The 21,787-nt window shown below is 42.0% G+C and overlaps 1 protein-coding gene across 2 annotated transcripts in view; it reads left to right on the forward strand.

The window, feature by feature from the left end:
* LOC126413088 (TBC1 domain family member 13) overlaps positions 1-21,787 on the forward strand; it is a 231,162-nt gene that overhangs the window by 40,543 nt on the left and 168,832 nt on the right. For both annotated transcript variants that reach the window (XR_007575362.1, XM_050082986.1), the window contains exon 4: positions 1,366-1,522. Coding sequence is in view for 1 of the 2 variants with exons in the window: in XM_050082986.1 (XP_049938943.1) it covers positions 1,366-1,522 (157 nt within the window). In the remaining variant the exon portion in view is untranslated. The remainder of the gene's footprint in view (positions 1-1,365; positions 1,523-21,787) is intronic.

The following is a 21,787-nucleotide window of genomic DNA, read 5'->3' on the forward strand; positions in this document are numbered from 1 at the left end:
CACACACACACACACACACACAAGCAAGCACTCTTCACACATGCACGACCACCAACTCCAGCTCTCGGACTGAATTTACTGACAAAGGTTATGGCCGAAAGCTATATGTGAGTGTCTTTTAATTGTGCCTGTCTGCAACTTGACATGACTTTTTTATGGTAAGCAGCAATCTGTCTTTTCCTACATTGTTGATATTTGTATGTGGAATTTCCATTGTTTGGCATTAATCTTTACTAGTCTCTGTCGTTCATCCCCCAATCCACTTCCCTGGTCTCACTCCAGCACTACACAGCCTTCTATTACACCAATGTACCCAACAGTGTTTTTCCCCTTCTGTACTTCTGTTCCTTCCCGCTCCCCTCCCCACCCCAACCTCAACCCCCCCCCCCCCCCTCCCCTCTGTGTACCTATCAGCCCTACCATGTCCCCACCACATCCATGCATGCTCACGTGCTCACTCAAGCAGCACTACACCTACCGCCACCCCTACCCTGTTATCGCTCCCTCTCCCCATCCCATCTTTCTCCTCATCCTCACCACCCACAGATTGCTTCTCCCATCAAAATGCAGTTGCTGTGCACGGTCCTGCCGCAGCGGCCAGAGACAGTGGTCATGTGTGTGTGTGTGTGTGTGTGTGTGTGTGTGTGTGTGTGTGTGTGTGTGTGTGTGTGTGTTTTCTAATTTAAAAGAAGGCCTTTTAGCCAAAAGCTCAAATGTATAACAGTCTTTTTGTTGTGCCTGTCTGTGAGTCAGTATCTCCTGTATATGGCGAGTAGCAGTCTATCCTTTTCTCAACACTGTAGTTTTTCATCCTGGATTTTTCCGTTGTTCAAACAATTGTATAGTTAGTTGGTATGCTGGTGAATGTGACCGACTGTAGATAGAGGGAGAACTGCTTTTTTCAAACATTAGTCCCTTGGAAAGTAACAGCAGCTGTGTTTTAATTAGTAATAGGACTGGTACTTGTTATCTGTCAAAAATATATGGGCACTTTAATATTGGTGGTATTTTTTTAGCTAGATATGTGGATCAACTTGTATTTCAGAGTAGAACTCTGACTAAGCAGATCAGTTTTTAAATCAAATTTTAATGCATACATGATTTGGAAAGACTATAACAAGCTTTAATACACAAATATCTATTCAGTTAACTGCTAGCTGAAACATCTCAGCTGTACAGAATATTATTTGCTTATGCTCTCTCCAATATTAATTGATACCAAGAACATGTATTTTGTTTTTATGTGAACATTATTATTTTCTTGTTAACACTTGCACAATAGATCTCTAAAATAACTTTGAGTAAATGGAAATATTTATAATCTAACCAGTAGGCTATAGGTTTGCTTTGGTTTATTATTTTCAGAGGAAATGATTGTGATGCCAGGAGTTGCAGATGACGATGACTCATGTCGAACTGATGTTACATTGACAGATCATCCTCTGAATTTAAATCCTGACAGCAAGTGGCAAACTTTTTTCAAGGATAATGAAGTTCTCTTGCAAATAGACAAAGATGTTAGGTAAGTTTTTCCATTTTTGTCTCATTGTAAAGATGTGAGACCATAATATTTATTTATATTGTACAGAATTGTCATGTTGCTTGCAGGCTTTCAAATAAAAGTGTGTGGCCCTCAACTACGTACCCTCAGACTCAGAGTTCAAATATTAAAAGTTTTGGCTGGTTTCGTTGTCTAGGGGCTGGGGTACATAGCTGTCACATTTCATGCCAAATACAACTGAGTCTACAGTATACAATATGAATATATGCATGAATTGAGTGGTCGAAGGTTCCAATCATTCGGCAATTGCGAATTTCCAGTGTAAAATAGAAATTTATAAATGAGAGATTGCAATTCAATAAAATCTGCAGGTACTATTTTAACAACCTAAAATAATGAGTACAATAGCAGAAGAACCTTTAAGAATGCCATTTCTTACTGCAAAACACTTATTGGTGTCGATGGTCCAGCAGTTAAATAAAATATAAGTTTAATAACAGGGAAACAATAGATTCCTACTTCATGTAATTAGTTATGAACAACAACATAGTTCCCAAGATATTCACTTCTAAATGTAGACTATGTCTTCACTGCACAAGCCGTGGAAATTTCACAAGTGCACAAGTTGGCTCTACGAAATATTTCCATCTCCTGCGACCGTGCGCAAACTTCTCGACACTCTCCAAGTATTTCATGCGACCCTCGATTGCGCCTTCCCGTCCAGAACTCTCTCATGTCCCATGTGACCCAATGCTCCTCCCTCACTTCCATAGAGTCTCTCCATTGACTTCGGTAGTCGCCTACCGTAGTAACAAGCACTGTGATTGGCTACAGTGCTCCCACCATGTCTCCAAGACAACGCACACTCACAAACATATTGAAACACATACAAAATACTGAATTTACATTTAAATAACTTGAAATTAAATGAATATTCCTACGGCTGTACCATAAACACGCTCTAACACACATAATTAAATACATAAACAAATCAAATCAACATATATCAAAGGAATAGAAGCAAAAGTAGGCCAGCAGCCTAATGTCTCTGTGCTTTCTAAAACACAGTAAATATTTGACCAATTTCTTCATGAATAGTATATATCAGATATAAACAAAGACATAGACAAATAAATATATTGATAAGCATGCTCTCTACCGTTTTTTCGTGTAACTGTGGAGTACTTACGGCTTGACATGTTCAGTAGTAATCAGCCACTTTGACCTCCAATAACCCATGTACTATTCAAGTTATATGCCTGTAATTCATACCAATTTAGGTTTACACTAATAGCTTTCTAAAGACACATCAATCGACAAAATCAGATGAAGCATTTATACTTTGGAAATTCGTTGCTGCATGTTACTTGTATAATTTACAGTCAGATACTAAACTTTAAACTAATAAAAATATTGAAAATCTGATTACACCATCAAAATCATCGTGCAAATAATGGTAATGTACATATTTCTTTTTGAGGTATCACGATTCCACTGGATATTATTAATTTCTACATGAACTGTGAAATGTCTGCCATTAAGGTTTCACAAAGTCCACCATCTTTGGCACTCCCGGCACACAAATCTCCTTCATCAACACAAAGCACAGTCCTCAACACAGCGTCAATATGGAATTCCCAGCCACGCGGTCGGCCTGGACCATACCCTGGGGCTACTCCTCTTGCTCCTGCTAATGTTCGGCACCATGTGGCTGCTGACGATCCCCGTCTTGCCGAGTGACCTGTGCGGCCACGCCAACTCCAAACTTAGAATATTTTCAGGGCACCACAACTCGCCCATTACCTAATATGCTGCAGATGATAATGTATATTGGCTGCATTCTCCACTCAAGTCTAGAGAAAGAACTGATTTCTAAGTATTTGTGTGCCTTTATACCTATTCAGTTTGTCCTGTTTACCACATAGTCATCTGCTTGAAACAAAATTTTCAATTTCCCAGCACTGTCATCACATTTGTCATATCCTGTTTCCCACGACAAAAAAAATTGATTATGTGTTTAATCATTACATCGTTTGACATATGTGACTGTGGAATACAATGTGGCTTTCATGGCCACATTCAAGAATATGTAATGTGCCATTTGGGCTGTTAAATTGTGTTCATGCAAGTTTATGAGAACCATTCCTGATGTATTACATGAATCTGTGATGAGTGTCTTGAGAGGTGTAAGAGAGCTGTAATACTCTTTTCATAGCAAAATTCTGCATTGTTGACAAACTCACAAAGTAACATCATATTGCTAAAGATCCTCAGTACAGTTCCAGATAGAATTGCAGGGACTAGGTGGAGATCTGCCAGAACTTAGTTTACCAGCCTAATAAGTTCATATAAATATATGTGTTAAAAGAGAACATATTAAGAAGTGCGTGAAATATATTACAAAATATGAATGTATTGTAGCTATGATTGGTGACTCCTGGGAAGATGTATGAGAGAACTTTCAGTTTCCACATCCTGAATAAGTTCTTGCAACAGAACATAGATGCTACACTTTACTATTTGAAATAGTTTGTGATTATCCCATAGTTGATCACATGTAAACTATTTGTATCCAGGGCTGATATTGTACAGTTTGTCTGCTCCAGCATGAAATTAGGGCCCAGGACTCTGCACAACAGGAATCAAAACAATTGGCTTCTACTTTTATTTTATTTTACATGTCTAGATCTGTAGGACCAAATTGAGGGCCAAATCTCTAAGGACATGGAATGTGTCAGTACACAAAATTACAATAGAAAAGTAATAACATATAAAATAAAATGGTTATGAACCCAAAAAAGACAAGCCATAAGTTTATGTAAACACAATCAACACAGGAATCAGTATAATTTTTCTAGGAACTCTACAACAGAGTAGTAGGAGTGACCTATGAAGAAACTCTTCAGTTTCAATTTGAAAGCATGTGGATTACTATAAAGATCTTTAAATTCTTGTGGCAGTTTACAAGAAACAACAGTGAAGTATATATATGAATATAATAGAGGGAAACATTCCACGTGGGAAAAATATATCTAAAAACACAGATGATGGGACTTACCGAACGAAAGTGCTGGCAGGTCGATAGACACACATACAAACACAAACATACACATGAAATTCAAGCTTTTGCAACAAACTGTTGCCTCATCAGGAAAGAGGGAAGGAGAGGGAAAGACGAAAGGATGTGGGTTTCAAGGGAGAGGGTAAGGAGTCATTCCAATCCCGGGAGCGGAAAGTATACACTCGCGCGCGCGCGCGCGCACGCGCACACACACACACACACACACACACACACACACACACACACACACACACACACACACACACACACATATCCATCCGCACATACACAGACAAATGTCTGCTTGTGTCTGTGTATGTGCGGATGGATATGTGTGTGTGTGCAAGTGTATACCCCTTTTTTCCCCCTAAGGTAAGTCTTTCCGCTTCCGGGATTGGAATGACTCCTTACCCTCTCCCTTGAAACCCACATCCTTTCGTCTTTCCCTCTCCTTCCCTCTTTCCTGATGAGGCAACAGTTTGTTGCGAAAGCTTGAATTTTGTGTGAATGTTTGTGTTCGTTTGTGTGTCTGTCGACCTGCCAGCACTTTCATTTGGTAAGTCACATCATCTTTGTTTTTAGATATTGTCGCTGTTGCATATAGAAATCTTTCCTGTCGTCTTTTTCTCTTTATTTTCTCTCTATTTTCTCTTTCTGTTTTTACCAGTAGTCTCACTTTGTATTCACCTTACCCTTTTTACCGTAATCTACTATACAATTTTATCCCGCCTATATATACTCAATAATACGTAACCCACTTCCAAACCATAACCAAAAAAAAATTTATTTTCCGCTTTCAACACTACCGCTGCTATAAAATCCACCGTTTCTAGTTCAATAACAGGTGCTTTCACGTATTAAACAACCACTTCGGCTAGTTCTAATAACTTTCACTTTATTTCCACTTCCGTTTTTCGCACATCACTGATCATTTTAGCCACTCCCCACAGGTTTTAACGTCATTATTTCTTCGTCAGACAATTGTTAGCCCCATTTTCGTAATCTTTCACCACAACACCACTCCTTTTAATACGTTTTTTCAAAATTTTCCCGAATTTCTCTGTCTTTTAACGTGTTTTAGCGGCAACACAACCACCTAAACTTTATGCACATTGCTGTCTACCAAACCAAGTTCACCACAGGATCATCTTAACCAACACTTTTTCGCCTTTTTTCATACCAGATCTCCAGTTGTTTTCTAGTTCACCTTTATCTCTCCCCATATATTTTTATCTTTCATTTTCATTTCAACCTCATGTTAAACTTTCCACCTTCTAATACCATGTCACCCTCACAACACCCCCACAACAACCCTATTAAGTTTTATTTACATTCCCTCCGCAGACATGCGTTCACCCTAGCCAGATTACGCTCGCATATTTTATTTTCTCAGGCTTGTCTGACATTTGGCATAACCCCCAAAGGCCTCACACTTAAAGTTCCCATCTCTGGCTGCAACCCTTCTTTCCATCAGTCCCTATACCAGTTCCAAACTGAACAATCCATTGCCCTCACCCACCTAATCCTTCACCTACACATCAACTCAGCCAATGAACACACCCGTCAACTCCTATCCTTAATAAAAGTCCTCAATCTTTCCTCTCCCACATCCACACCGGCTATTCAGAGCATCCTCCTACAGGCCAACCGCAAATTAGAACAGCATGCCACCCTTCACCTCAAAAAACTATCCAATCTCCTGGTTTCCCACCTCCGGAAAGGCAACTCACTCACCCTTCACAACCTTTCCAGCAAACCTCAACCACCTCTCATTGCACACAAACCCAGTCTCTCCCATCTACTCAATCTCCCACTTCCAGCTCCACTCCCTCCAAAACCTCAAAATTCCAATCAACACAGTCTGGTACCACAACACCCTAATTCAGTAGTTAACCTTTCCTCCAAACCTCTCTCCCAATCCGAAACCTTTAGGTAGAACAAAGGTCTCACCTTCAGCCTCACTCCCAGATTCAACCAAACAGCCCTCGTCATAGATTTACTGTCCTACGCTCGTACTCTCTGCTGGAAGTATCACTTTGCCACGAAGAAAAATGATCCTAATCCTAGCCCTAATGATCCAACTCCCCAAGACGCTATCCAAATTGAACCCCGCATGGAACAGTTCCGTCCTCCGTCACAGCGGGACCCACCTCCTCTTCCTCAAAATCACCCTCTCCAAACCTTCCAGGAATTCCTGACTTCCAGCCTTGCCTCTCAATCCTTCTTAAAAAGCCTTAATCCTACTCCCAACATCACCACTGCTGAAGCCCAGGCTATCCGTGATCTGAAGGCTGACCGGTCCATCGTCATTCTTCCGGCGGACAAGGGTTCCACGACCGTGGTACTTGATCGTCGGGAGTATGTGGCTGAGGGACTGCGTCAGCTTTCAGACAACACCACATACAAAGTTTGACAAGGTAATCCCATTCCTGATGTCCAGACGGAGCTTCAAGGAATCCTCAGAACCTTAGGCCTCCTACAAAACCTTTCACCTGACTCCATCAACCTCCTGACCCCACCGACACCCCGCACCCCTACCTTCTACCTTCTTCCTAAAATTTACAAACCCAATCATCCCGGCTGCCCAATTGTAGCTGGTTACCAAGCCCCCACAGAATGTATCCTTGTAACCATTGATGCCACTTCCTTATACACAAATATCCCGCACGTCCAGGGCCTCGCTGCGATGGTTCACTTCCTTTCACGCCGATCACCTGCCACCCTACCTAAAACCTCTTTCCTCATTACCTTAGCCAGCTTCATCCTGAACCACAACTTCTTCACTTTTGATGGCCAGACATACCAACAATTAAAGGGAACAGCCATGGGTACCAGGATGGCCCCCTCGTACGCCAACCTATTCATGGGTCGCTTAGAGGAAGCCTTCTTGGTTACCCAGGCCTGCCAACCCAAAGTTTGGTACAGATTTATTGATGACATCTTCATGATCTGGACTCACAGTGAAGAAGAACTCCAGAATTTCCTCTCCAACCTCAACTCCTTTGGTTCCATCAGATTCACCTGGTCCTACTCCAAATCCCATGCCACTTTCCTTGATGTTGACCTCCACCTGTCCAATGGCCAGCTTCACACGTCCTTCCACATCAAACCCACCAACAAGCAACAGTACCTCCATTACGACAGCTGCCACCCATTCCACATCAAACGGTCCCTTCCCTACAGCCTAGGTCTTCGTGGCAAACGAATCTGCTCCAGTCCAGAACCCCTGAACCATTACACCAACAACCTGACAACAGCTTTCGCATCCCACAACTACCCTCCCGACCTGGTACAGAAGCAAATAACCAGAGCCACTTCCTCATCCTCTCAAACCCAGAACCTCCCACAGAAGAACCACAAAAGTGCCCCACTTGTGACAGGATACTTTCCGGGACTGGATCAGATTCTGAATGTGGCTCTCCAGCAGGGACACGACTTCCTCAAATCCTGCCCTGAAATGAGATCCATCCTTCATGATATCCTCCCCACTCCACCAAGAGTGTCTTTCCGCCGTCCACCTAACCTTCGTAACCTCTTAGTTCATCCCTATGAAATCCCCAAACCACCTTCCCTACCCTCTGGCTCCTACCCTTGTAACCGCCCCCGGTGTAAAACCTGTCCCATGCACCCTCCCACCACCACCTACTCCAGTCCTGTAACCCGGAAGGTGTACACGATCAAAGGCAAAGCCACGTGTGAAAGCACCCACGTGATCTACCAACTGACCTGCCTACACTGTGATGCATTCTATGTGGGAATGACCAGCAACAAACTGTCCATTCGCATGAATGGACACAGGCAGACAGTGTTTGTTGGTAATGAGGATCACCCTGTGGCTAAACATGCCTTGGTGCACGGCCAGCACATCTTGGCGCAGTGTTACACCGTCCGGGTTATCTGGATACTTCCCACTAACACCAACCTATCCGAACTCCGGAGATAGGAACTTGCTCTTCAATATATCCTCTCTTCCCGTTATCCACCAGGCCTCAATCTCTGCTAATTTCAAGTTGCCCCCACTCATACCTCACCTGTCATTCAACAACATCTTTGCCTCTGCACTTCCGCCTCGACTGACATCTCTGCCCAAACTCTTTGTCTTTAAATATGTCTGCTTGTGTCTGCATATGTGTGGATGGATATGTGTGTGTGTGCGAGTGTATACCCATCCTTTTTTCCCCCTAAGATAAGTCTTTCCACTCCTGGGATTGGAATGACTCCTTACCCTCTCCCTTAAAACCCACTTCCTTTCGTCTTTCCCTCTCCTTCCCTCTTTCCTGATGAGGCAACAGTTTGTTGCGAAAGCTTGAATTTTGTGTGTATGTTAGTGTTCGTTTGTGTGTGTGTCGACCTGCCAGCACTTTCGTTTGGTAAGTCACATCATCTTTGTTTTTATATATGACTTACCATACGAAAGTGCTGGCAGGTCAATAGAAACACAAACAGACGCATACATACACACAAAATTCAATCTTTCGCAACAAACTGTTGCCTCATCAGGAAAGAGGGAAGGAGAGGGAAAGACGAAAGGAAGTGGGTTTTAAGGGAGAGGGTAAGGAGTCATTCCAATCCCGGAAGTGGAAAGACTTACCTTAGGGGGAAAAAAGGACGGGTATACACGCGCGCGCGCGCACACACACACACACACACACACACACACACACACACACACACACACACACACACCCACACACACATATCCATCCACACATATACAGAGTGCCGAGTAGCAAACTGTGCATGTTTATTTACGAAGGCATTTAAATGATACCCAGGTTATACAGCGCAGATTCAGATAATGCCTCTTTAAAGCGAAAGAGGCAAATTGACACACTGAAAATCTTCAACGCTAATGTAACAGAAGTGCACGCCGATGTGGAATATCATGTGGACTTTGTCTCAGGAGACCACCAGATGGCTCTGCACGTGATATTAGGACCAGAGTTTCCCTTGGAGAAACCCATTCCCCGTGTCGTGCCTGCTGTCAGTCACCTTTGGGTCAATGAGACTGGAGAAGTTGTCGGTGCCCCGGGTCCTATAAGTGTGCCCCCGCGATATATCTGTATATGTGTGTGTGTGTGTGCGAGTGTAAACCCGTCCTTTTTCCCCCCAAGGTAAGTCTTTCCGCTCCCGGGATTGGAATGACTCCTTACCCTCTCCCTTAAAACCCACTTCCTTTCGTCTTTCCCTCTCCTTCCCTCTTTCCTGATAAGGCAACAGTTTGTTGCGAAAGCTTGAATTTTGTGTGTGTGTTTGTGTTTGTTTGTTTGTGTGTCTGTCGACCTGCCAGCGCTTTCGTTCGGTAAGTCACATCATCTTTGTTTTTAGATATATTTTTCCCACGTGGAATGACGCAACAAACTGTCTTTAAATATGTCTGCTTGTGTCTGTATATGTGTGGATGGATATGTGTGTGTGTGTGTGTGTGTGCGCAAGTGTATACCCGTCCTTTTTTCCCCCCTAAGGTAAGTCTTTCCGCTCCCGGGATTGGAATGACTCCTTACCCTCTCCCTTAAAACCCACATCCTTTCGTCTTTCCCTCTCCTTCCCTCTTTCCTGATGAGGCAACAGTTTGTTGCGAAAGCTTGAATTTTGTGTGTATGCCAGGGTGTTCCAAAAAGGTACGGCCAAACTTTCAGGAAACATTCCTCACACACAAAGAAAGAAAATATGTTATGTGGACATGTGTCCGGAAACGCTTACTTTCCATGTTAGAGCTCATTTTATTACTTCTCTTCAAATCACATTAATCATGGAATGGAAACACACAGCAACAGAACATACCAGCGTGACTTCAAACACTTTGTTACAGGAAATGTTCAAAATGTCCTCCGTTAGCGAGGATGCATGCATCCACCCTCCGTCGCATGGAATCCCTGATGCGCTGATGCAGCCCTGGAGAATGGTGTATTGTATCACAGCCGCCCACAATACGAGCACGAAGAGTCTCTACATTTGGTACCAGGGTTGCGTAGACAGGAGCTTTCAAATGCCCCCATAAATGAAAGTCAAGAGGTTTGAGGTCAGGAGAGCATGGAGGCCATGGAATTGGTCCGCCTCTACCAATCCATCGGTCACCGAATCTGTTGTTGAGAAGCGTACGAACACTTCGACTGAAATGTGCAGGAGCTCCATCGTGCATGAACCACATGTTGTGTCTTACTTGTAAAGGCACATGTTCTAGCAGCACAGGTAGAGTATTACGTATGAAATCATGATAACATGCTCCATTGAATGTAGGTGGAAGAACATGGGGCCCAATCAAGACATCACCAACAATGCCTGCCCAAATGTTCACAGAAAATCTGTGTTGATGACGTGATTGCACAATTGCGTGCGGATTCTGGCCAGCCCCTACATGTTGATTGTGAAAATTTACAATTTGATCACATTGGAATGAAGCCTCATCCGTAAAGAGAACATTTGCACTGAAATGAGGATTGACACATTGTTGGATGAACCATTCACAGAAGTGTATCCTTGGAGGCCAATCAGCTGCTGATAGTGCCTGCACACACTGTACATGGTATGGAAACAACTGGTTCTCTCGTAGCACTCTCCATACAGTGACGTGGTCAACATTATCTTGTACAGCAGCAACTTCTCTGACGCTGACATTAGGGTTATCGTCAACTGCACGAAGAATTGCCTCGTCCATTGCAGGTGTCCTCATCGTTCTAGGTCTTCCCCAGTCGCGAGTCATAGGCTGGAATGTTCCGTGCTCCCTAAGACGCCAATCAATTGCTTCGAACGTCTTCTTGTCGGGACACCTTCGTTCTGGAAATCTGTCTTGATACAAACGTACCGCGCCACGGCTATTGCCCCGTGCTAACCCATACATCAAATGGGCATCTGCCAACTCTGCATTTGTAAACATTGCACTGACTGCAAAACCACATTCGTGATGAACACTAACCTGTTGATGCTACGTACTGATGTACTTGATGCTAGTACTGTAGAGCAATGAGTCGCATGTCAACACAAGAAGTCAACATTACCGTCCTTCAATTGGGCCAACTGGCGGTGAATCGAGGAAGTACAGTGCATACGGACGAAACTAAAATGAGCTCTAACATGGAAATTAAGCGTTTCTGGACACATGTCCACATTACATCTTTTCTTTATTTGTGTGTGAGGAATGTTTCCTGAAAGGAACCAAAAATATCCATTGAAAATAGGAAGAATTACCCCAAAAAATAATACTATTTATCATAAGCAAATGAAAATATGCAAAGTAGACTACTTTTTGTGTCAAACTGTCATTTACTTCAGATACCGTTTGAATAGTAAAAATGGCAGCATTTAGTCTTTGAACAAGATCGTGAACATGGGCTTTCTACGAAAGTTTACTATGTATCTTAACACCTACAGATTTGAACTGTTCATTTCCACTAATCATATGCCCACTCTGTGAAATTAAAATGTCGGGTTTTGTTGGATTGCGTGTTACGAACTGTAAAAACTGAGTCTTACTGTGATTTAGCATTAGTTTATTTTCTACAAGCCATGAAGTTATGTCATGAACTGCACTATTTGAAACAGTGCCAGTGTTGCACACAACATCCTTTACCACCAAGCTAGTGTTATCAGCAAATAGAAGTATTTTAGAATCACCTATAATACTAGAGGGCATATCATTTATATTAATAAGGAACAGGAGTGGCCCCAGTGATCCCTGGAGCAACCCTCCCCCCCTCCCCCCCCCCTCCCACGCCATTTGACCATGCTCCACTTAGACTCCACATCATAGCCATTCTCAACATTGCTGCTAATGGCCTTTTGTTGTCTGTTGTTAAAGTAAGAGATTAATCAACTGTGAGCTACTCCCCATATTTCATAATGGTCCAACTTCTGTAGCAATATTTTGTGATAAACACAGTCAAATGCCTTAGTTAATCCAAAAAGATGCCTAGCAATAGAAACCTTTTGTTTAATCCAGTGGTTTCACTTTATAGATCCTCTCTGGCCACCCCAACCTTCAGATCAGAACATCTTATGTGCTGTAGATTCCATGTACTATATTCTGTATGTTACTTATACTATTTACTTTACATTTCACGTAATAATACCAATTCTAATTAAAGCAGGTGCTGATAGGTGTGAATATTACTGAACCATCAGTTTAAAAAGTCGTGCTTGGAAAATACCGACAAGAGTTATTTACAGAAGAATGGAAAAACAGGTAGCAACCAACCTTATGGAAAATCAGTTTGGTTTCTGGAGAAATGTAGGAACACACAAGCCAGTACTGACCCTATGACTTATCTTAGAAGATATGTTAAAGAAAAGAAAATGTACTTTTATAGTATTTTTAAATTTAGAGACAGCTTTTACAATGTTGACTTGAATACACTCTTTGATATTCTTAAGGTAGCAGGGATAGAAAACAGGGAGCAAAATGTTATTTACAAAACAGGGAGCAAAATGTTATTTACAACTTGTATAGAAACCAGAGTACAGTCTTAGGAGTCAAAGGGCTTGAAAGAGAAGCAGTGATTGCGAAGGGAGTGAGACAGGTGGTATTCAATCTGTAGATTGTACAACTAGTGAAGGAAACCAAAGAGAAATTTGGAATAGAAATTCCTGTTCAGAGAGTAGAAATAAAAACTTTGAGGTTTGGTGATGAGGTAATTCTGTCAGAGACAGCAAAGGTGTTGTGTTGGAAGAGCAACTGAACTGAATGTATAATTTTTAAGAGACAAAAGTATAACAAGGATAATGGAATGCAGTCAAATTAAATCAGGTTATTATGAGGGAATTAGATTAGGAAATGAGGCATTACAAATAATAGACAAGTTTTGATAATTGGGCAGCGAAATAACTGATGATAGCTGAAGAAGAGAGGATATAAAATGCGGATTGGATATAACAAGAAAAGCTTTTTTTGAAGAAAAGGATTCTATTAACATCTAATATAAATTTAAAGTATTAGGAAGTCTCTTTTTTACATCTATGTACATACTCTGCAAGCCACCTTATGGTGCGGACACCTTGTGTATTACTACTAGTAACTCCCCCCCCCCCCCCCCCCCCCCCCCCCCCCCCCAAAGACCCATGGAACTTACCGTTGGTGGGGAGGCTTGCGTGCCTCAGCGATACAGATAGCCGTACTGTAGGTGCAACCCCAATGGAGGAGTATCTGTTGAGAGGCCAGACAAACGTGTGGTTCCTGAAGAGGGGCAGCAGCCTTTTCAGTAGTTGCAGGGGCAACAGTCTGGATGATTGACCGATCTGGCCCTGTAACACTAACCAAAAAGGCCATGCTGTGCAGGTACTGCAAACGGTTGAAAGCAAGGGGAAAGTACAGCCGTAATTTTTCTCAAGTGCATGCAGCTTTATTGTATGGTTAAATAATAATGGCGTCCTCTTGGGTAAAATATTCCGGAGGTAAAATAGTCCCCCATTCAGATCTCCAGGTGGGGACTCCTCAGGAGGACGTAGTTATCAGGAGAAAGAAAACTGGCATTCTACGGATCGGAGCATGGAATGTCAGATCCCTTAATCGAGCAGGTAGGTTAGAAAATTCAAAAATGGAAATGGATCGGTTAAAGTTAGATATAGTGGGAATTAGTGAAGTTCTCCGGCAGGAGGAACAAGACTTTTGGTCGGGCGAATACAGAGTTATAAATACAAAATCAAATAGGGGTAATGCAGGAGGCGGTTTAATAATGAATAAAAAAAATAGGAATGCGGGTAAGCTACTACAAACAGCATAGTGAACGCATTATTGTGGCCAAGATGGACACGAAGCCCACGCCTACTACAGTAGTACAAGTTTATATGCCAACTAACTCTGCAGATGACGAAGAAATTGAAGAAATGTGTGATGAAATAAAAGAAATTTTTCAGATAGTGAAGGGAGACGAAAATTTAATAGTCATGGGTGACTGGAATTCGGTAGTAGGAAAAGGGAGAGAAGGAAATGTCGTAGGTAAATATGGATTGGGGCTAAGAAATGAAAGAGGAAGCCGCCTGATAGAATTTTGCAGAGAGCACAACTTAATCATAGCTAACACTTGGTTCAAGAATCATAAAAGAAGGTTGTATACATGGAAGAAGCCTGGAGATACTGACAGATTTCAGATAGATTATATAATGGTAAGACAGAGATTTAGGAACCAGGTTTTAAATTGTAAGACATTTCCAGGGGGCAGATGTGGACTCTGACCTCAATCAGTTGGTTATGAACTGTAGATTAAAACTGAAGAAACTGCAAAAAGGTGGGAATTTAAGGAGATGGGACCTGGATAAACTGACTAAACCAGAGGTTGTACAGAGTTTCAGGGAGAGCATAAGGGAACAATTGACAGGAATGGGGGAAAGAAATACAGTAGAAGAAGAATGGGTAGCTTTGAGAGATGAAGTAGTGAAGGCAGCAGAGGATCTAGTAGGTAAAAAGATGAGGGCTGGTAGAAATCCTTTGGTAACAGAAGAAATATTGAATTTAATTGATGAAAGGAGAAAATATAAAAATGCTGTGAATGAAGCAGGCAAAAAGGAATACAAACGTCTCCAAAATGAGATCGACAGGAAGTGCAAAATGACTAAGCAGGGATGGGTAGAGGACAAATGTAAGGATGTAGAGGCTTATGTCGCTCGGGGTAAGATAGATACTGGCTACAGGAAAATTGAAGAGACCTTTGGAGAAAAGAGAACCACTTGTATGAATATCAAGAGCTCAGATGGAAACCCAGTTCTAAACAAAGAAGGGAAAGCAGAAAGGTGGAAGGCGTATATAGAGGTTCTATACAAAGGCGATTTTCTTGAGGACAATATTATGGAAATGGAAGAGGATGTAGAAGAAGATTAAATGGGAGATACAATACTGCGTGAAGAGTTTGACAGAGCACGGAAAGACCTGAGTCGAAACAAGGCCCCGGGAGGAGGCACATTCGATTAGAACTATTGATGGCCTTGGGAGAGCCAGTCCTGACAAAACCCTACCATCTGGTGAGCAAGATGTATGAGACAGGCGGAGTAATCTCAGACTTCAAGAAGAATATAATAATTCCAATCCCAAAGAAAGCAGGTGTTGACAGATGCGAAAAGTACCGAACTATCAGTTTAATAAGTCATGTCTGCATAATTCTAACGCGAATTCTTTACAGACGAATGGAAAAACTAGTAGAAGCCGACCTCGGGGAAGATCAGTTTGGATTCCGTAGAAATATTGGAACACATGAGGCAATACTCACCCCACGCCTTATCTTAGAAGCTAGATTAAGGAAAGGCAAACCGACGTTTCTAGCATTTGTAGACTTGGAGAAAGCTTTTGACGATGTTGACTGGAATACTCTCTTTCAAATTCTGAAGGTGGCAGAGGTAAAATACAGGGAGTAAAAGGCTATTTACAATTTGTACAGTAACCAGATGGCAGTTATAAGAGTCGAGGGGCATGAAAGGGAAGCAGTGGTTGGGAAGGGAGCGAGACAGAGTTGCAGTCTATCTCCGATGTTATTCAGTCTGTATATTGAGCAAGCAGTGAAAGAAACAAAAGAAATATTCGGAGTAGATATTAAAATCCATGGAGAAGAAATAAAAACTTTGAGGTTCGCCGATGACATTGTAATTCTGTCAGAGAGAGCAAAGGACTTAGAAGAGCAGTTGAACGGAATGGATAGTGTCTTGAAAGGAGGATATAAGATGAACATCAACAAAAGCAAAACGAGGATAATGGAATGTAGTCGAATTAAGCTGGGTGATGCTGAGGGAATTAGATTAGGAAATGAGACACTTAAGTAGTAAAGGAGTTTTGCTATTTGGGGAGCAAAATAACTGATGATGGTCGAAGTAGAGAGGATATAAAATGTAGACTGGCAATGGTAAGGAAAGTGTTTCTGAAGAAGAGAAATTTGTTAACATCGAGTATAGATTTAAGTGTCAGGAAGTCATTTCTGAAAGTATTTGTATGGAGCGTAGCCATGTATGGAAGTGAAACATGGACGATAACTAGTTTTAACAAGAAGAGAATAGATGCTTTCGAAATGTGGTGCTACAGAAGAATGCTGATGATTAGATGGGTAGATCATATAACTAATGAGGAGGTATTGAATAGGATTGGGGAGAAGAGAAGTTTGTGGCACAACTTGACTAGAAGAAGGGATCGGTTGGTAGGACATGTTCTGAGGCATCAAGGGATCACCAGTTTAGTATTGGAGGGCAGCGTGGAGGGTAAAAATCGTAGATGGAGACCAAGAGATGAATACACTAAACAGATTCAGAAGGATGTAGGTTGCAGTAGGTACTGGGAGATGAAGAAGCTTGCACAAGATAGAGTATCATGGAGAGCTGCATCAAACCAGTCTCAGAACTGAAAACCACAACAACAACAATTCCCTTTCCTGTTGCACCCTTTCCTGTTTCGCTCTCAGTGTGCCTCAGTAATTAAGTAAAGCAGTCATCAATCCTAATATTGTTTTGAACACCACAGTACTTTACTAGGCACAGTCCTGTTGGAGATGGTGTGCCGTTGCCTTCCCCCAGCTTTTGAACTGTTGCTGCAGATTCTGTTTCCTGGAAGTTACATTTAATGTGGGTTCCAAACCATCTGCATCTAAGCATTTTTCACATCAACAAACATTTCCAAAGGTGAAAGAAGTGATAAGTGATAGGTAAAAACCAGGGATCTGACCTGAGGCCTTTAGCTTTGTAGTCTGGCAGTTTACCACCGAGCCTCAATACAAGCCCTAGATTCTCTTATCGTGTCTTCATGGCCCTTACGTGTAATGTTCGTAGGTGGCAGTAGACATGGTTTGCAGTCTGCTTTAAATGACAGTTCTGCAATGGTACTGCCACAATGGGGATAGTAGGATGTTGTCATAAATAAATAAATAAGTAAACTTAAAAGTTAATAATATATTCATAATGTTAACAATCACTGAAAAATAAAGTTCTTGCAGTTTGGTGGTTGTAGGTCAGTAACTGCAGAATAATAATTGACGATGTGAACTTACATTGATCTTGATGCTCTCAAGGCTTCACTGCAGATGCTGTTTCCTCGCCGAAGTTTGTTAAGTGAAATGTGCCAGGGAGCTGCGTAGTTCTCAATAATTGTGTAAAGATGGTTGTTGTTTTGGATGTACTATTTATTGTGTCACAGAGTTCTCATTGAAATCTTACGATGTATTGGCCACCATTGTGCGATTTCTTGGTGGTCTTACATGCATTCACTGACAATTGGAACATGGTAACATACAGTAATTTATTTAGTTACAATCATGTAAGTTGCTCAGGATTACTGAAGATGTTATAATTTGGTGGTTACAATTTAAATACATAAAATAGGATACAAAGTCTTATACATATCAGTTGTTTTCGTGGAAAAATAAGTGAATTGATTCAAATGAACAACACTGATTACATTTTTTTATTCGATGCGAAACTACCCCATCCCATTTCTTCCTAGCATGATTTCAAATAAGCATACATTATTTTTGGTGTGAACAGAATTTCAATAAATACTCCAGTAGTCCAGTGATCACCTTGTTTACATCACCAGTAAGATTTCATTTTCTGAGTTTCAGTAATTACTAAGTAATTAGGTGTTGTTATGATTAGCAGTTGCAAAGTAGGCTGACAGTTTGTTAATCGCAGATGTTACAGGTTTCAAACATTATAAAAACAGTATTTTTGATTTCTCTTTAGCACAGTAGTTGCTCATTTGTTTTGTTTTGAAGGCAGTCATCCATTCATTTAATAAGCCAGTAAGTCACGTTGCAGCCCTTTGCTGATATACTTCTACAGAGTGGCAAGTTAAGTGATTACCTTTTTCTGTGTTTTTCTTGTGCACCTTTTCCTGTTGAAGAGGTTGTCTCACGTTTTTTTAAGGGCAAGTTCATTCAGTCTGTTGCATAATAGTTGCTCACTGAACAGCCAGCTACATAGCTCATTAATGCATCAGCGTTCATTGGTGACACATCAGGATGGTACAAAGCTGCATACCTAGGATTCTATGTGCTTTTATAGTTTGTCTTACTAGGATAGTTAGGATGTGTGTATGCTGTGTGCGGATGCGGGAGGAGCTGACGGCAGTTTGCAAACAGCTGAATGCACTTTTGGGTACGGTTAGTTATCTTCAGCCTGCTGCCTTGGGGTGTAGCAGTGGTGGAGATTCTGGCTCCTCACATGGGACACCTCAGGTGTCACTTGTTTTGCCCATGGGTTCTGTTTTTGAGGCACCTTCTAGTGTACCTGACATGGTGGATCCGCCATCACAGCAAGGTGAGTGGCTGGTGGTAACGTGTTTGCATTGCTTGTGACAGAGAGCCAATGTGGAAACTGGCTGGCTGGCCTCCCCCATTCACCCTGAGAGTGGGCAGGTGACCGTTACTTCAGCAGAGCCCGAGCAGGCACACAGGGGGGGATTTACTAGTTTTACTAGTTATCAGGAGTGCCAACATTAGGTGCATTATGGAGCCCCTTAGACAAATAGGGTTCAAGGCTGGAAAGAAAGGCAATGTGCACTCAGTATGTCTACCGGGGGCCCTCATCTGAGATGTGGAGGAGGCCCTGCCTGCAGCTATCAAGCGTGTAGTGTGCAGTCGTCTGCAAGTTGTGGCACGTGTTGGCACTGATGATGCCTGTTGCACGGGTTCTGAGGCCATCCTCAGTTCATACAGGCAGCTGGCGGGGGTGGTGAAGACTGCTGGCCTTGCACGTGGGGTGCATGCTGATCTTAAAATTTGGATCATTGTTCCCAGAGTTGATCAGAGTCCTTTGGTTTGGAGCTGAGAGGAGGGTCTCAACCAGAGGCTTCCTCGACTCTGTAACTGTCTTGGCTGGAGATTTCTAGACCGATGTTGTGATGTGAGTATTTTTGACTCCTCTTGATAGATCAGGGATGCATTATGCAAAGGAAGCAGCTACTCAGGTAGCAGAGTACTTGTGGAGTGCACATGAGGGTTTTAGGCCATATGGTAGTTTGAGTTCTCTGATGAATGCTTGCCAGTTGATACGCAGCAATGGAAGTCAGATGGCATTCAGAGTAAAGAGTCTTCGACTGTCAGTAAACTGTTGAAGCATTTGTAATGATGTTCCTGAATTTACTGCCCTCCAGGAAAGTTTTTGTGCCAAAATTATTCTTGGCACTGAGAGCTGGCTGGAACTTGAGGTGGAAAGCTCTGAGATATTTAGCGGGCCATGAAACGTATAGCAGAAAGACAGATTAGAGTCCATAGGAGGGGGTGTGTTCATTGCAGTTGACAAAGATATTGTTTCTATTGAGACTGAAGTTGAGTGTGACAGTGAAGTTATCTGGTCACTTATAACAGGTGTAGGTGAAATCAAGTTAATTGTTGGCTGTTTCCAGCCATCCAACTCTGCTGTGACAGTTCCAGAGTCATTCAAAGAGAGTCTACATCCAGTAATGCGGAAATATCCAGATCACACAGTACTAGTTGAAGGTGACTTTAACCTACTGAGTATAGACTGGGATGTCTATGGATTCATTGTGGGGGGACAAACAGTCATGCAAAATACTTTGAACACATTTTCTGAAAACTGTCTTGGGCATTTAGCTCGACATGGAGATATCTTAGATCTTGTACCAACAAGCAGGCCACACCTTATCAACAATGTCATCATTGAAATCAGGATTAGCGATCATGATGTCATTATAGCAACTATGGTTACGAAAATTAATCAGTCAAGAAGACTAGGAGAGTGTTTGGGCTAGATTGAGCAGAGGAGCAGTTGTTAGCATCTCACTTAGATAGTGAATTCACATCATTTAGTTCCTGTAAGATGGCTGTAGAGGAAGTATGGGCAAAGTTTAAGCAGATTGTAAATCATGGTATCGAGAGTTGTGTGCATGGTAAGTGGATAAAGGATGGGAAAGACCCACCATGGTTTAACAACAAAATTCGGAAGGTGCTGAGAAAGCAAGGCTGTTGCACTCTCGATTCAAAAGAGAACACACACATGATGGCAAGCAAAGGTTATTACAGAGTTGTGTGTCTATGAAAAGCCCTATGTGTGAAGCATACACGTACCACTATCACACCTTAGCAAAAGATCTGGTAGAGAACTTGAGAAAATTTTACTTGTACATAAAATTGCTAAATGGCTCTAAGGCTTCCATTCAGTCCCTTGTTGACTAGCCTGGTGTGGCAGTTGAAGATAGCAAAACGAAAGCCGCAATTTTACATTTCATGTTCAAGAAATTATTCACATATCACTAACTTCAGTTGCTGCAGAATCCTTGAACATATTCTCATATTCTCAGTTAGAATATAATAAACATTCTTGAGACTGAAAAGCTTATGGCCCTGAACCAGCATGGTTTTAGAAAGCATCACTAATGTGAAAGTCAATGATATACTGCAAACTATAGATGAAGGGCAACAGGCTGATCCTATATTTGTGGAATGCATTTGACACAGTGCACCATTGTAGGTGGTTAATGAAGGTACGTGCATATGGAATAAGTTCACAGATGTGTGATTGGTTCAAAGGCTTAGTAAGTAATAGAACCCAGTAAGTTGTCCTTGACAGCAATTGTTCATCAAAGAAGCGCCCCCAGGGAAATGTGATAGGACCGCTGTTGTTGTCATCTATATCCATAAATGATTTAGCAAACACAGTGGGCAGCAATCTGCCGTTGTTTGTCTGATGATGCTGTGGTGTGCTGTAAAGTGTCAAAATTGAATAACTTCAGGAAGGTACAAGACAACTTAGACAAAATTTCTAGTTGGTGTGATGAATGGCAGCCAGCTCCAAATGAGGAAAAATGTAAGTTACTGAAGATGAGTAGGAGAAATAAACTCTTTGGTTGCAGTATTACTATTGTTCTGCTTGACACAGCTAAGACCTACAAATATCTGGACATAACATTGCAAAGCAATATGAAATGGAACAAGCATGTGAAAACCGTGGTTAGGGAAGGTGAATGGTCAACTTCGATTTATTGGTAAAATTTTAGGAAAGAGTAGTTCACCTGTAAAGGAGACCACATTTAGGATCCTGGTGATACCTATTCTTCAATACTGCTCAAGTGTTTGGGGTCTGTACCAGTTCAGATTGAAGGAAGACATTGCAGCATTTCAGAGATGGGCTGCTAGATTTGTTACCGGTAGGTAAGCTTAGGGAGCTCAAATGGGAATCACTGGAAGTAGGCGATTCTACTGCCGCCAACATACATTGCACACGAGGACCACAAAGATAAGATGCAAGAAACAAGGGCTCACACGGAGGCATATAGGCAGTTGTTTTCCCCCCACTCTATTTGC

This window comes from Schistocerca serialis, chromosome 1 (assembly GCF_023864345.2).
Source record: "Schistocerca serialis cubense isolate TAMUIC-IGC-003099 chromosome 1, iqSchSeri2.2, whole genome shotgun sequence".
NCBI classification, from domain to species: Eukaryota; Metazoa; Arthropoda; class Insecta; order Orthoptera; family Acrididae; genus Schistocerca; species Schistocerca serialis.